The 16,439-nt window shown below is 37.8% G+C and overlaps 1 protein-coding gene across 1 annotated transcript in view; it reads right to left on the reverse strand.

Moving 5' to 3' along the window:
- Window positions 1-16,439, reverse strand: part of LOC123524343 (protein KRI1 homolog) — a 57,386-nt gene that overhangs the window by 28,687 nt on the left and 12,260 nt on the right. The window contains exons 9-15 of the mRNA XM_045302465.2: window positions 15,503-15,598; window positions 13,866-14,036; window positions 13,306-13,387; window positions 12,495-12,631; window positions 11,286-11,403; window positions 5,710-5,840; window positions 4,694-4,758 (exon numbers count right to left, since the gene is read on the reverse strand). Of these exons, the coding sequence (XP_045158400.2) occupies window positions 4,694-4,758; window positions 5,710-5,840; window positions 11,286-11,403; window positions 12,495-12,631; window positions 13,306-13,387; window positions 13,866-14,036; window positions 15,503-15,598 (800 nt within the window). The remainder of the gene's footprint in view (window positions 1-4,693; window positions 4,759-5,709; window positions 5,841-11,285; window positions 11,404-12,494; window positions 12,632-13,305; window positions 13,388-13,865; window positions 14,037-15,502; window positions 15,599-16,439) is intronic.

Here is a 16,439-nt window from a genome sequence, read left to right on the forward strand (position 1 = left end):
GTATTTGTGGTTTTGGAAGCCGCCTTTCAAAGTTTTTTTACCCTATATAATTCTTGTAAACCAAGTGATCAAGGGCGGGGCCATACTTAAACCCATGGGGCATTAATTTGGAAAACTTAGTAGCGGAACCACCACCTGATGTCATATACAAAATAATCAAAAGCCCCTCGGATTTGTGGCTTTGACAAGAGGTTTTTCAAAGTTTTTTCCTAATAAGTCTTATACACAATTTGACCCCGGGGTTGAGGCCCTATTTGCTTCCAGGAAAATACTCTGACACAATCTTGGTAGAGAACCACTAGATTTTGCTACATACCAAATATCAAAGCCCTAGGCCTGTTGTTTTGGACAAGATCCGACAAGTTTACCCTGTAACGCTCATTTTCCACCCCTCCCCCCCCCCTCCCCCCCCAATCTTGACTTTGACCTAATCCCTCAAAATCAATAGGGGTATCTTACTGGAGTCTGATCAACATAGTACCCCCAATTATTTGACAATCGGCCTACGCATTTTCTTGAGTTTTCATGCCAATAATACATAAGCAAATCGATGAATTGGTATCCCCCGCATGAGGGTTTGGTGGTGAGGAATGGCAAAAAATATATCGGCAAAAAGTTTAAGGATGTTAATACAGATAGCAAATAATTCCATTAGACAACAAATCAATTTAACCCGACCACACAACCGTTTATTTAACGAGTACATAATTAAAAGTATGATACTTTGATCCCTGACTAAAGACTTAATTTTGAATGGGATATGCTTCTGTAATAAGCTTAGTGTTAGAATTAAATGCTGTTAATGAAATGTGAGCTTGAAGTTAAAAACTTGGGGGGGGGGGACACGAAATACTGTCTTTGAGTGGTTTGGCACCAGGTGTTGCTGTTTAAACAAGTTCGTTGAACTAAAAGAATAGATGTCCTTAAGAGAACTCAGGTAAGATATCTTGAACATGGTGAGGGCAAGGTTTGTGCAGTCACAACTTAACATGTGAGTTTTGAACATTGTAAAAAAAAATAAAAAAAGGAAAGGAAATAGATTATGTATATATAGTTATTGTTTAGGGGGTGGAGGGTGCGGGGGAAGGGAGCGGAAATCAAACTTTCACATTGTTGCTTATAAATACTTGATGGACCCTTACCACCTGACAAAAACAAAAGGGTAAAAGGGTGAAGTGGGGGGGGGGGGTGGGGGAGCAGAAGATGCATGATACAGTGGTGGGATGTACAGGAGTGGTATGGAGTGAGGTGGGGAATGGTTACAACTTGATGTTAATAAATAATTCATTGAAGGTTTGAAAAAACTCTAAAATAAGGCGCCTACAACAAAAAAAAATTTTTTTTTTTTGGGAGGGGGGAGGGGGTGGAGGGGGTGTGACCAAGGCAAGTGGGTGACCAGGTGTGGGTGCACAACTTCACATGTTTATAATACAGTTCACAGAAAAAAGAATGAAAGGAAATTTAATGAAATTCTGCAATAATGGTATGTTTGTTTGTACAAAGATGTGGATTTTTAGACAATTAAAGGGCATCACTTCTTAATTTACAACATAAATCGAACGAAATTGTGTGTGTGCACAACACATTATAGAGCTGTAAATTTGTTAAAATTTCATGTTCAAGGTCAAATTTATCAAACAGATATGCTGCAGGAAAATTGCCATATCTATTAGTACCTATATCGTTAACACTAGAAACTTCTAAGGGCCATAACTTGTTCTTACTTGGGCAATCTGTCTGAAACTTGACAGGCCCCATAACCTCATAGTGTGTGAACATGTATATGAAGGTTTGTTTGAAAAGAATCTAAAATAATAAGGATTTTTTTTTTTGAGGGTGGTGGGGGTGTCGAGGGAGGGGGAGGGGTGTTGTTGATCACGGTACAGGGGGGGTGACCAGGTGTGGGTACAAATTCCATGTGTACAATAAAATGTTCATGGAAAAGAATGAAAGAAAATTTAATGAAATTCTACCAAATGGTACGTATGTTATGTACAATATTGTGATTTTTATACAATTGAGGGCAATAAACTCTTTATTTACAGATAAATTCCGAACCCGAAATTGTGTGTACACAACCACATTATGGTGATCTAAGTTCTGTTTAAGTTTCATAGCTCTAGGTCAAATATATCAAAAGTTATGATGCAGAAATTGCCATATTTATAGTACCCTATATAGTTAACACTAGAAACTTCTAAGGGCCATAACTCTGGTGTTACTTGGGCAATCTGACTGAAACTTGACGGGCCGCAAGAACTCATAGTGGTGAACATGTATATGAAGTTTTAAATAAATATTCCCAACCATTTCCTAGATATGGCTCTGGACGGACGGACGGACGGACGGAAAGACGGACGGACAACGCCAAAACTATACCCCTCCGACTTTCGTCGGGGGATAATAATATTGATCAATATTCATCATCCTAGGCCCAAGCGTTCTTGAGTTATCATCCTGAAACCGTTTTACTGTTCAGGGTCACTGTGACCTTGACCTTTGACATACTGACCTCAAAATCAATAGGGGTCATCTGCTGGTCATGACCAACCTCCCTATCAACTTTTATGATCCTAGGCCTAAACATTCTTGAGTTATTATCCGGAAACTGTTTTACTAATCAGGGTCACTGTGACCTTGACCTTGACCTTTGACATACAGATCTCAAAATCAATAGGGGTCATCTGTTGGTGATGACCAACCTCCCTATCAACTTTCATGATTCTAGGCCCAAACATTCTTGAGTTATCATCCGCAAACGGATTGGTCTACATACAAACCGACAGACCGACCAACATCTGCAAAACAATATACCCCTCCTTCTTCGAAGGGGGCATAAAAAGGCTTTAATAACCTGCATTTTTTTCATCAAGGGTACTGCCTGCATATGAAAATGTTTGACTGTAAGAACTTGATATAAGGCAAAATGCAAGAAACAATTCTGGTTTACGCCTTCCTACCCGCCTACAGATGATAAAGACATGTTTCAAAGCTTCAGCATTCCAAAAAATGGGCACAAACAAATACATTAACCAAGAAATACCAATTTTCTAATTAAAAAGGGCCATTACTTTAACAAAATGCAAGAGAGTGAAACAAAGTTTCAATGCTATAGCTCATAGTTAAGAAGATCTAACCAAGAAAAAGGGCCATAATTTATACAAAATTAAAGTGTGAGTTATGGCTTTTGGCATTCATATTCACTTTATGAGTTAAGCTATAGCCTTTGTACCTAAACACAAATTTAACCAATAAATACTAATATTCTTAGTTAATTGGAGACTACATTTGAAAAAGAGCATGCCCCACATACTGCTTCAGTTGGAAGCTGTAACTAATAGGTAATATCTGAGTAAATGTTTGGCCAAATTTTTTTTATAACCTATTACTTTACACAAAACTTATCAAATACTGGTTTAACTTTATTTATATTGCTTGTGAAAAATCTTAAATCCATAATGAAAAGAACACTAATCAGTGCAGATCTACAATATCTAAACTGCATCTACGTAAGTCTACTTATATATTACTAGACTGTGTCAAATGTCCCCACAGATACAGGCAGAAGGACCATTGCAAAATATTTACAGATATAAAGCTATTTGTTAAACACGTATGCCCATCATGACGGCCCATCCAGAGATCACTTTGACCTTAAACTTTGACCTACTGACCCTGAAAACAAGAAACTAGAGTCCTCTACTAACCAATCAGGCAATTATGTAATGAAGTCTGAAGGCAGTAAGCACAAGGGTTTTTAAGTTATGACCGGACACCATTTGAGCCACGCCATGAGAAAACCAACAGTGCATTTGCAACCAGCATGGATCAAGACCAGCCTGCGCATCCGCACAGTCTGGTCAGAATCCATGCTGTTTGCTTTAAAGCCCTGTTGTAATAGGAGAAACCGTTAGCGAACAGCATGGAGCCTGACCAGACTGCTCGGATATGCAGGCTGGTCTGGATCAATGCTTGTTGCAATGCACTATGTTGGTTTTCCCACGGCGCGGCTCATTTACAGTCTTGAGGTTCATGTGACCTTGTCCTTGAACTACTGACTCCCAAAACTACAGGGGCCATCTACTGAGAACAGGCAATCACCTTATGAAGTTTGACCATTGTAATGTCAAGAATTCTCTAGTTTCTGACTGGAAACCAAATGGTCTCCTGACCAACAATGAGCAATGTCCAACTTCTTTGAAAGGGGGCATAATTATATAAATGTGCATGTAGTTTATGACATCATTTATGATGCCACAATGCACACTGTGTAGTTTTTATTTTCCCCAATGGAAAAAGGTGATCTACCATGACATCCTTGTCTTTCCTCACCAGGTAGGCAAAATAATATCTGCCTCTGTTGCGAGGTGTTTTTGCTTTTTAGAGGTGTGCTTAATAGAAGTTACACTGTAACAGAGGTTATACCGTATAGATAAATGTGCACTGATTTACAAAACAAGCAGTTGAGGGACAAAGATCAACTTTCACTTCATAAGTAACAATACATTTTTATCTTATATGCATACTTATGATTATTGTATCTTTAAAACATTGTTTCCTTTGGACCTAGACTTCTTACCTGTTTAATTCTACTCTATGTTAGATATCTGTACAATAGTTATATGTTTACTTTTGAGTAAAGTTAACAGTATTTGTCATTTGTGTATTTGATTGTACCAAATTAAATTCTTACCTATACTGGCTCATCTTCTTGACTGATGCCCAAGCATTTAGTTCTTTATCTCTGCATTTCAATATCTGAAGTATTGACAAACATAAGATAACCATATCACGAGGGATTTAATTTTTAATTATTTGCAAAGAAGGAAGAAGCAAAAGTGTTATCATTATTAATAGCCTATATGTCTAAAAGGCTGGCCATGTACTGGAACATCTGAGGCGGTGATGTCCAACGCACTAGTAATTCCAAAGTGTCACAAGTCAATATTATTTCTTACATTTAACCAGTCTAGTATTTTGTAAATTCGAGGGTTCAACGCAATAAGGGCGTATCTACATATGATTATTATATGTAGATACGCCCTATTTGCGTTGAACCCTCGAATTACTCTCCATGAAAACTCCCAATTTTTACAAGAAATATATAGGGCTTTAGCAATGATCAAACCACACATAATTTAAGTTTCTATATTTCATGAAATTTACCATACTGTGAAAACCTTAACCTTTAGCCTGCTGCTGGCAAGTGATTCTGCCTTTGTGACCACTGCAGACCAAGATCAGCCTGCACAGATGGTCTGCATTGTTCGCTACTCAGTCAGTAAATATTCATTGAACACCCTTTTGAAAAAATAAATGTTACTGCCCAAATTGAATGACAGACCAGACTATTTTAGAAATTTAGCAGGGGTAAGGTTAATAACTTTTGTGTGTAATTTTTCAGATGCATGAAAGTCAAATCCCAAGCTGCTAAATTTCTAAAACGGACTGGTCCATCATTCAATTTTAGCAGTACCACTTGCTTATCAAAGGGATGTTCAATGAAAATTTACAGACTGAATGGCGAACAGTGCAGACCACGATCAGCCTGCAGGGATGTGCAGGCTGATCTTGGTCTGCACTGGTCGCAAGGCATAATCACTTGCAAAGGTTAAAGAATTTCACACAGTGTTACATAAGTGATTCTGATATAAGATTAGAAAAAATCTAACTGTATGTCAACGTTGAAGTTACAAATCTTGTCTATACCTCATCCACTGTTAGTCCGTAGGAATTGGGCGTCACCTTTCTGTACTTAAATCTACACGGCATGTCATCTATGATATCCTCATAATCCAATTTGTAATACTCGTCAAAATATTCTTCGAAAGTCTTCTCATCTGAAATTTGAGGGAAAAAATGATTTATCTGTCCGATACAGAAATAGTACCAATTTTCAAAAATACTTTAATTCATATTGGCATCTCTTTTGTCTTATTAGTATTTACTTCTCTGTAGGTAAATGACAAATTCCCCATACAAAGCAGGGTTGGACATAAACTTCGTACAAATCATCATAGAGAAAATATACCTCGAGATCAAAGTTGAAACTCCTAACTCTCCAAGAGGCCTCCAAGTGGTTAACCCTTGCCATGCTGAATTTCTATAATGAACTGGTCCATCTTCCAATTTGGGCAGTACCATTTATAATTTGAAGGGGTGTTAACTAAAAATTTACTGACTGAATAGCGAACAGTGCAGACCATGATCAGACTGCATGGATGTGTAGGCTGATCTTGGTCTGCACTGGTCGCAAAGGCAGAATCATTTGCTCATTTGCCGCCAGCAAGCTAAGGGTTAAGCTGCTGACTTCAAATCGCTTGTCCCTCACCACTGAGGGTTTGAAACTTTACTTGAGGTATAGAAATATTTCATGTGAGGAATCAGTGGCACAGTGGTTAGCAGGTTGGACTACAACGCCAGCGGTCCGGGTTCGATCCCAGTTTGCAGCTGATATCCCGCATAGTGTTCAGTGCTGGGCGATTTTCTTACATTGGTACTGTTTCCAGCAGTATCGTCCAAGACAGGATGCTGGGGAGGTAATTATGACACTTGCCGTGGGCTCAGCTGGAAATAAGTTGTTCCATCCTGGAAATTTCATTTCAGGTGGGGACTTTTGTCGACTACCCATGTTGAACAAGAAACTTTACATTTTTTTTTACCCAGCATGCTTGTGGAATGTCAGCAGTTCTACCCAGGGGTCTGTTCATGACTTAAATAATGATCAAAGGGACACTGGGAATCTACCTTCACCATGAAAAGCTGGAAAGTTGCCATATGACCTATCATTGTGTCAGTGCGGCATTAAAACCAAACAAAACAAATAAACACAACCTCTTTAATATTTGTGTGCTCTACTTACTAAACTTAAAGTCTTGAATGTGGCAAGCTTAAAATGAGCTTAACATTTATTGACACGAAGACAGAATATACAGAAGGTGAAGAAAACAAGAGGGCCATGATGGCCCTATATCGCTCACCTGTTATCATTGCACTTGAGGACAAGAAGGTCCTCCGAAAAAATATCTAAGTCCAAAGGAAAGGAACAACAAAGGGAAGAAATTTAACCAAAAAGAAAAAAAAATCTTACAAGGTATAGATATGTTAAAATACACCTAAAAATTGGAGGTACCATCCTACCATCCATGTTGTACCACAGAAAACTGGTCTCGTGTTTTCCCTACGGCCAATAATAAAAAAGTTACTAAAATAAGCTATTTATAGTAACGTAAAAGGGAAGTAATTAAAAAAAATAATATTGTTAGTGGACAAAAGAAGGATCTACCAAATAAATCTGTTGACATAAATGAAATTTCAGATCAGTATCTTCATTAGTTATGGAGATATAACAATTTTAATTGAAATAAAGGGAGGTAATTTGACATAAAATCAGTCCATAGTTATCTACCCTGATTGTCTCAGTCCAACTAATAACAATAATGAAATTTCAAATAAGTCCTGTAAGTACTTACTGATATAAATCCATTTTGATTACAATCAGGGGAGGTAATCAGATATAAAATAACTCTGGAACCTATGATTGGATCTGATTTGTCATGGAATCCAAGATTTATTGTTGTTGAAGATATTTTGGAAGTTTGTATCAAATAAAACCATAAATGAAGTCTCTATATGGCTGCAAAAGCCAAAATAGCCAATTTTGGACCTTTAAGGGGCCATAACTCTGGAACCCATGATGGAATCTGACCAGTTGAAGAAAGGAAGCAAGATCTTGTGGTGATACAAGTTGTGTGCAAGTTTGGTTAAAATCAAATCATAAATGAAGCTGCTATTGTGCAGACAAGGTCAAAATAGCTAATTTTGGCCCTTTCAGGGGCCATAACTCTGGAACCCATTATGGGATCTGGCCGGTTCAATAAAGGAACCGAGATCTTACGGTGACACAAGTTTTGTGCAAGTTTGATTAAATTCAAATCATAAATGAAGCTGCTATTGTGCAGACAAGGTCAAAATAGCTAATTCTGGCCCTTTCAGGGGCCATAGCTCTGGAACCCATAATGGGATCTGGCCAGTTCAAGAAAGGAACCGAGATCTTATGTTGATACAAGTTGTGTGCAAGTTTGGTTAAAATAAAATCATAAATGAAGCTGCTATTGTGCAGACAAGGTCAAAATAGCTAATTCTGGCCCTTTCAGGGGCCATAACTCTGGAACCCATAATGGAATCTGGCCAGTTCAAGAAAGGAACCAAGATCTTATGGTGATACAAGTTGTGTGCAAGTTTGGTAAAAATCAAATCATAAACTAGAAAATGCTTTTGTAAAAAAGCGCATGTCTCCCCCAATGCAAAGTCCTATAGGCAAGAAGTCAATAGGGGTCAGGAGCGAAAGTCAAAGAGACACTGATGGTTGGCTGCAATAGGGATCATCTACTTGGCATGTCCAGTCATCTCGCTAAATTTCAACACTCGTGGCCTAGTGGTTCTCAAGTCACTGTTCAGGCTCCTGTGACCTTGACCTTTGATCAAGTGACCTCAAAATAAATAGGGGTCATCTACTCTGCATGTCCAATCATCCTATTAAGTTTCAATATTGTAGGTCAAGTGGTTCTCAAGGTATTTTTCCAAAAAAAGATTTTACATGAACAGGCCACTGTGACCTTGAACTTTAATAGACTGACCCCAAAATCAATAGGGGTCATCTACTCTGCATGTTCAATCATCCTATGAAGTTTCAACATTCTGGGTCAAGTGGTTCTCAAGTTATTGATCGGAACTGGTTATCAATGTTCAGGCCCCTGTGACCTTGACCTTTAACAGAGTGACCCCAAAAACAATAAGGGTCATTTACTCTGCATGAACAATCATCCTATGAAGTTTCAACATTCTGGGTCGAGAGGTTCTCAAGTTATTGATTGGAAATGGTTTTCCATGTTCAGGCCCCTGTGGCCTTGACCTTTAACAGAGTGACCCTAAAATCGTTAGGGTTCATCTACTCTGCATGACCAATCATCCTACGAAGTTTCATCATTCTGGGTCAAGTGGTTCTCAAGTTACTGACCGGAAATGGTTTTCAATGTTCGGGCCCCTGTGACCTTGACCTTTCACAGAGTGACCCCAAAATCGTTAGGGGTCATCTACTCTTTATGATCAATCATCCTATTAAGTTTCAACATTCTGGGTCAAGTGGTTCTCAAGTTACTGACCGGAAATAGTTCTCAATGTTCAGGCCCCTGTGACCTTGACCTTTAATGGAGTGACCCCAAAATCGATAGGGGTCATCTACTTTGCATGTACAATCATTCTATGAAGTTTCAACATTCTGGGTCAAGTGGTTCTCTAGTTATTGATCAGAAATGGTTTTCAATGTTCAGGCCCCTGTGACCTTGACCTTTGACGGAGTGATCCCATAATCAATAAGGGTCATCTACTCTTTATGAACAATCATCCTATCAAGTTTCAACATTCTGGGTCAGGTGGTTCTCTAGTTATTGATCGAAAATGGTTTTCAATGTTCAGGTTCCTGTGACCTTGACCTTTGACGGAGTGACCCCAAAATCAATAGGGGTCATCTACTCTTCATGACCAATCATCCTATGAAGTTTCAACATTCTGGGTCAAGTGGTTCTCTAGTTATTGATCGGAAATGGTTTTCAATGTTCAGGCCCCTGTGACCTTGACCTTTGACGGAGTGACCCCAAAATCAATAGGGGTCATCTACTCTTCATGACCAATCATCCTATGAAGTTTCAACATTCTGGGTCAAGTGGTTCTCTAGTTATTGATCGGAAATGGTTTTCAATGTTCTGGCCCCTGTGACCTTGACCTTTGATGGAGTGACCCCAAAAACAATAGGGGTCGTCTACTCCAGCAGCCCTACAACCTTTTGAAGTTTGAAGGTTCTAGGTCAAATGGTTCTCCAGTTATTGCTCGGAAATGAAGTGTGACATATGGACGGACGGAAGGACGGACGGACGGACGGACAGGGCAAAAACAATATGTCTCCTGGGGGAGACATAATAATAAAGCTGCTATTGTGCAGACAAGGTCAAAATAGCTAATTTTGGCCCTTTCAGGGGCCATAACTCTGGAACCCATATTGGGATCTGGACAGTTCAAGAAAGGAACCGTGATCTTATGGTGATACAAGTTGTGTGCAAGTTTGGTTAAAATAAAATTATAAATGAAACCACTATCGTGCAGACAAGGAATTGTTGACGCATGCACGGACTGACGACGGACGAAGGGTGATCACAAAAGCTCACCTTGTCACTATGTGACAGGTGAGCTAAAAAAATGTATCAAATCTTAAAATAACTTAAATTTTATGTTACACTACAAATCCTCATCAAAATGTGGACTTATTTAAGGATTCAACCTTCCTTTTGTAGTTTTTATTTGGGCATAAAAGTACAATGGACATGATTATATAATGTGGAGGCCTGTTAAAGTAATTTTTTTCATACCTTGAAAGAAACTGTTTTGTTTGTTACATATACAATTTGGTTTGCCCTTTCAAATACAATGTATTAATTCAGTCTGTGTTGAATACACTTCTTCTTTAACTCTTAGCCTGCTGGCGGCCAGTTATTCTGCCTTTGCGACTAGTGTCCTCGCACAAACATGATTATAGGTCATATGGTAACTTTCCAGCTTTGGAGAACCCCCGACCTTCCGTCAGCCAGCTGGATGGCTTCCTCACATGAAAGATTTAATACCCACAGCACTGTCTTAAAATATCCAAGCAGCACTGCCATAAATTATTCAAACTAAGAAGCCCGCAGGCAACATGTCGAGCCCACCCTTTCACCCATAACTGTGACCTTTGAGACAGTCACTCATTGAGTTATGGGCCGGATAAGATCTGACATGACGTTTGACCTCCAACTGTGACCTTGACTTTTGAGATAGAACCTTTGGTTTGTGCACGACACTCGGTCTCACTGAGGTTAACATTTATGCCAAATATAAACAAGAGTCCTCAATGCATGTCAAAGTTATGGGCCGGACAAGATCTGACATGACCTTTGACCTCCAACTGTGACCTTCACCTTTGAGATAGGAACCTGGTGTTTGCACATGACATTAAGTCTCACTGAGGTTAACATTCATGCTAAATATAAACAAGATTGCTCCATGCATGTCAAAGTTAAGGTCCGGACAAACAAATCCAGATGGACGCAAGCACTGACACATGGACGCAACTACACCAAACAGCCATTTGGAAAACTATGTCTTCAGCTCAACAAAAATCATGGTCATAAATTTACTAAACAGTATTACAGCATGACCAAGAAAGATCATCAACAATTACTGTTTGCACTTACTTGGGTCAAAAACAGGTTTCTTTGTATTTAGTGCCTGAGCAAGTTTATTTTTCCTTTTCTTTTCTTTCTTATTCTTTTTCCTCTCCATGTCAGCCACTGGATCATAATCTGCATCCATCTATTAAACATTCATACATCAATGCTGTACATGCATCTGTGACAAAATCAACTGACAAAGTTAAGAAAGTTGCATCCCTCTGTAAAAATGTACTTTTCACTGGCAAAAAAAAACTATATGCTAAATAGATACTATTCAAATATCTGCATCTTTTTCCTTTTTTTTTTCTTGTAGGGTTTAACGTCATACAGTCACAATTATAGGACATATGGTAACCTTCCTGCTTTGAGAGTGGAGGAAGACCCCAGGTGCCCCTTCATGCATTATTTCATCACCAGTGAGTACCTGGGTAGAACCACCAACCTTACGTATTCCATTTGGATGGCTTCCTCACATGAATAATTCAACACTCTCAGTGAGGCTTGAACCTACATCAGTGAGGGGCAAGTGATTTAAGTCAGGGAACCTAACCACTCAGCCAGAAAGGCCTCAAACAAACATCTATCTGTTAAACACACACAAAGACTTAAAATAATTTCTAGATCAAAAGCTAGTTTTTCTCAACCAAAAAACCCTAAGATAAACATGCTGGAAGCAGATTTCATCACTATGGGAATGATAGCACTATCGAATAATGACAATTTGCACAAACTATTTTTAATGACATAAAACATTCTGAAATATAAGGAATAAGCCTGAGTTTTATAAGAGATACCAGAATTTAAGAAAATTTGTATACAAACCCTTATGTAACAAAGTCTATGTTATGTGCCCTATATTTATCAACACAAATTCTATAAAGCAGGGCAATATATACAAGAACTGGAGAGAAATACTGGGAGGTTTCGGAAAATGGGAGGTTGTGGTTCTTAATATGATCTGTGAAAAAAAAATGTTGTCGGAAGCGAGGTATTATAAATGATAATAAGATTATGACATGTTATCTCATCACCACCCTAGCTATATTCAAAGTTTCAAGTCAGTCCCTTGAATAGCTTTTAGGTTCTGCATCAGAAATAAGATAATGAGCCGTGCCATGAGAAAACCAACATAAGGTTTTGAACCCACAACTGTGAGAGCAAGAAGTCAATGTCAAGGAAATTAACCATCAGGTTTCATTAAGTGTCTATATAAATAACAAAATGCCTTACAATAAAGTCCGGATCCTCAGCACTAGCCTCATTCCAGTAGTCCTCGTCTTCATTACCATCATAATTATCTCCTTCTGTCCAGTTATCCTCCTCTCCCGTCCAGTTATCTCCCTCTCCGGTCCAGTTATCCCAGTTTTCTGTAAAGTATCAAAAATTTTGAAAATGAATTTTGATACGGGATTTTGTACTAACCTCATTAGCTTGTCCGATTTTTTTTTTTAAAATCTAAGCAGTATTGTCGTCATTTGATCGTCAGCAAAAATATTGGTCAAAATTTTTGTTTAGGTCCACCTTTTCTCAAAAACTGTAAGAGCTATAGCTTTGAACTTTGCACACTTGTTTATCATCATAAGATGACTGTGTAGGCCAAGAACCATAACTCTGATATGCATTTTGTTATATCTGGCTGGTTATAAAACTTGACAAGGATTTTATAACAGACACACTCTTTTTTTTTGTAAGTTTTGTTTAGTTCTGAGAAATATTACTCTATTTATCCAGCAGACACTCTATTTTTGCAATTTTGACCAATCCAAGGGCCATAAATCTGAGGATATTGGCCACACTGGCTGGTTATTAAACTTGCCCCAGATTTTACAGCAATACATCTTCAATATATAAGTATGGTTGACATCTAAAAAAGAAATACACTAGTTATCTTGTGGACACTGTCAATTTTTGCAATTCTGACAAATTACTGGTCTGTACTGGTTAGTTATCATTCTTGGAGGCTCCCTTTCTTCCGTCACATCAATAAACTTCCCTCAGGACCTCTACTATGAAAATCTTGAATATTTGTGAATGTATTTACCTATCTCTTCATCCGACATCTCAAACACTGGCTTTATATCTTCTCCATCCCCTTCTTCATAGTAGTCATCATCAAAACATTGCTGAAACAAACCGTGCAAAAAGCAGATTAACCATTTACCATCTTTACACAAATGCTGATCAATTTTCTTTGGAACTAACAACAGTGCAATTTTTTCAGCATAAATGCTGACGAGTTACATTTATATACAAGGACTCTGGTCACTATAAAAGACCTAATAAGCCGCAGAAAAGGACTTGTCACCCTTAAATTGACCAACTACCTATGTGGGACCAGCTGAATTATGCATTTTTTTTTCTTGTTGACTTAAAATAATTTTTCAGCAGCACATTAGTTACATACAGCAGTCAGTTTAAACCAATCATCCTGAATTCAAAGTTCATAAGTACCAACATGTTCTTAACGTAATAACATATAACTTCCACACATGAATCAAAAGTTAAATTGCTGGAATTTTGTCTCATAGAAAAGAAAAATATTTACTGCTGTAAAAGCATATTCACTCTTCAGGGATCTCGTTTAACAGAGGTTAAACATACCTGCATCATCTGGTCATATTTACTAGGATCAAAGTCCTCTTCTAGGTCTTTTTCATCAATTCCGAGTGTTTTATTCCCTGTGATCTGTTTCAGCTTCTCAATCTTGTCCATTATCTCCTGTCTCTTCAACTTCTTCAACTGCTTTAGTTCTTCTTTCTTCTTTTCTTTGTCCTGTAATAAAGCAAATAAACATTTGAAATATTGTTACTGTCAGCAAATATCATCCTATCTTTCAAGACCTGTCTCAAGATGTCACTAATACCGCTGCAATCTCTAGTCAATATCCTTCCATGCTTCAAGACGTGATTCAAGATGTCATTTATACCTTTGTGACTTCTAGACAAAGACATCTTTTTCTTTAAGATCTGAGTCTTGATGTCAGAAATTGCTTTTACCATATTAATTCTGCTACTTTTTAACTCAATTCTGAGGAAATATAACAGCTTATCTATGTAGATTTCAAAATAAGTTCCATGTGTAGAGGATCTGTTTCTGATCTTGAGGTAGTTGGTTTGAATGCCAGTGAGAGCAGGATTTCCTTGTTCTACTAAGCAATATCAAACAGACATCTTCAATTTCAGACAATCTTCCTTAATTGGTTCAATAGCTCATGTGAGCTTATGTTTATTTGCATTTTTTTTTTTTGGATTTAACGTTGCACCGACACATGATAGGTCATATGGCAACTTTCCAGCTTTAATGGTGGAGGAAGACCCCAGGTGCCCCTCCATGCATTATTTCATCACGAGCGGGCACCTGGGTAGAACCACTGACCTTCCGTAAGCCAGCTGGATGGCTTCCTCACATGAAGAATGAGGCTCAAACCCACATCGATGAGGAGCAAGTGATTTGAAGTCAGCGACCTTAACCACTTGGCCATGGAGGCCCCCTTATTTGCTTTTATCTTGTCAATTTTGAATAAATCAAAACATTTTATTACATGTTCTGAAGTGAATTATTTGAATATCAGAGCGAAGTACAAACAATATTTTCCTCGTGAAAAGATCAAATATATTTTCTCTGGTATGGAACTATAAAACAGTTGAAATTTTGTTAAATCCTGAAATAAAACAAAATTTGCTTTTTACATGTAAGGTCAAAATATCTTTCACTCAAGTACACAATATCCTACATAATTATTGCATGTAATGTTCACTCATAACTGATCATACCGTATCACTAAAGCACAAGTTCTGTTCAGAAATCCAGGAGGTTTCTCTTTGTTTTTGTTTTCGGTTAAGCACCTTTTTTTCAACAGTATTTCAGTTATGTAACAGTGCACATATTTAACCTACCAGTGATCCAGTACCCATTACCACTACTAACCTATTCTCAGCAAGTACCTGCAAACTTTATTACACGAATTAGAGGTAAAGGGTAAAATTAAATTATTTCAAAATGTCTTTCATCACTCATGGACAACAAACACCTCACCCTGGGATCGAACTTGCGACCCTATGATCTGTATATCTGCGCTCCCTCTATTGAAGTAAGTCGACAGACTTAAGATTTCTCAACAACTGATGTAAAATAAACAGGTTTAAATTAAACAATTTCAAAACAGAGTACCCGTCTACCTGAAAAGCTGAAAGGTAACAATATGACTTTCATTAACAACGTTACAAATGTATATTTACCTTTTTCTTTCTCTCCTCCACTTCCTTTCTCTTATCAGATCTTTTAGTGTCCTTACGTCTTACAGTATCTTCAAAGCTTCTGGGAAATGTTTTAATCTGAAGATGAAATTGACATAATCATTGACACATCAGTCTTCAATATCAAAGAATTAAAAACTAAAGTTTTAAGAAAACATGAAATAAATGTGCAAAAGACACAGATTTTTCACTTTCAGAATGAATCTTGAAGTTTCATGTAAGTCAGCATGTTATCTGTAATGAATCACTTCCCTTCCCTGAAGAATTTACATATTTGACAATGATTGAACTACGAGATAATGACAGAATGGAGCTAAAACCTGACACAAGAAGTATCACGACTCGGAAAACAAATATAAACTAGAGCTGCTTTTGAGAAAAGCGCATGTCTCCCACAACTGCCTAATCATCTAAATAGTAAGTCAGTCTTTTAAATATATACTGTTTACTCACTACAAATATACCTTTGAAGAATAAAAAGGCTGATTTTGGGTAATTCAAGGACCATAATTTCGAAGTGCCTAGGCCGCTTTGGCTAGTTATCGAACTTGGCCAAGGACTTATGGTCATACAAATTTTGTTCAAGTTTGGTGAAGATCGCATTAGAAATGTTCGACTTAGAGTGTGGACAATATTTGTGACAGACACACACACACACACACACACACATACAGACTGGAGTAAATCAACATGTCTCCCACAACACTGTGTGGTGGGAGACATAATGAATTAATATCTCCTTCACATAAATTATGTGTTGTGTACATCTGCTTATTAGTTTATACTAATTTGTTCTAGCTCAATTGTGATAAAAGCTTCAAGCTTAATGGAACCATTCTCTGGAAAAACCAGTACTGGTGTCATATGAGAAGTCATGGTTGTGACCCCAGTGGGGCTCGAACCCACGACCCTGGATTGA

Source organism: Mercenaria mercenaria, chromosome 3, assembly GCF_021730395.1.
Source record: "Mercenaria mercenaria strain notata chromosome 3, MADL_Memer_1, whole genome shotgun sequence".
Taxonomy (NCBI): Eukaryota; Metazoa; Mollusca; class Bivalvia; order Venerida; family Veneridae; genus Mercenaria; species Mercenaria mercenaria.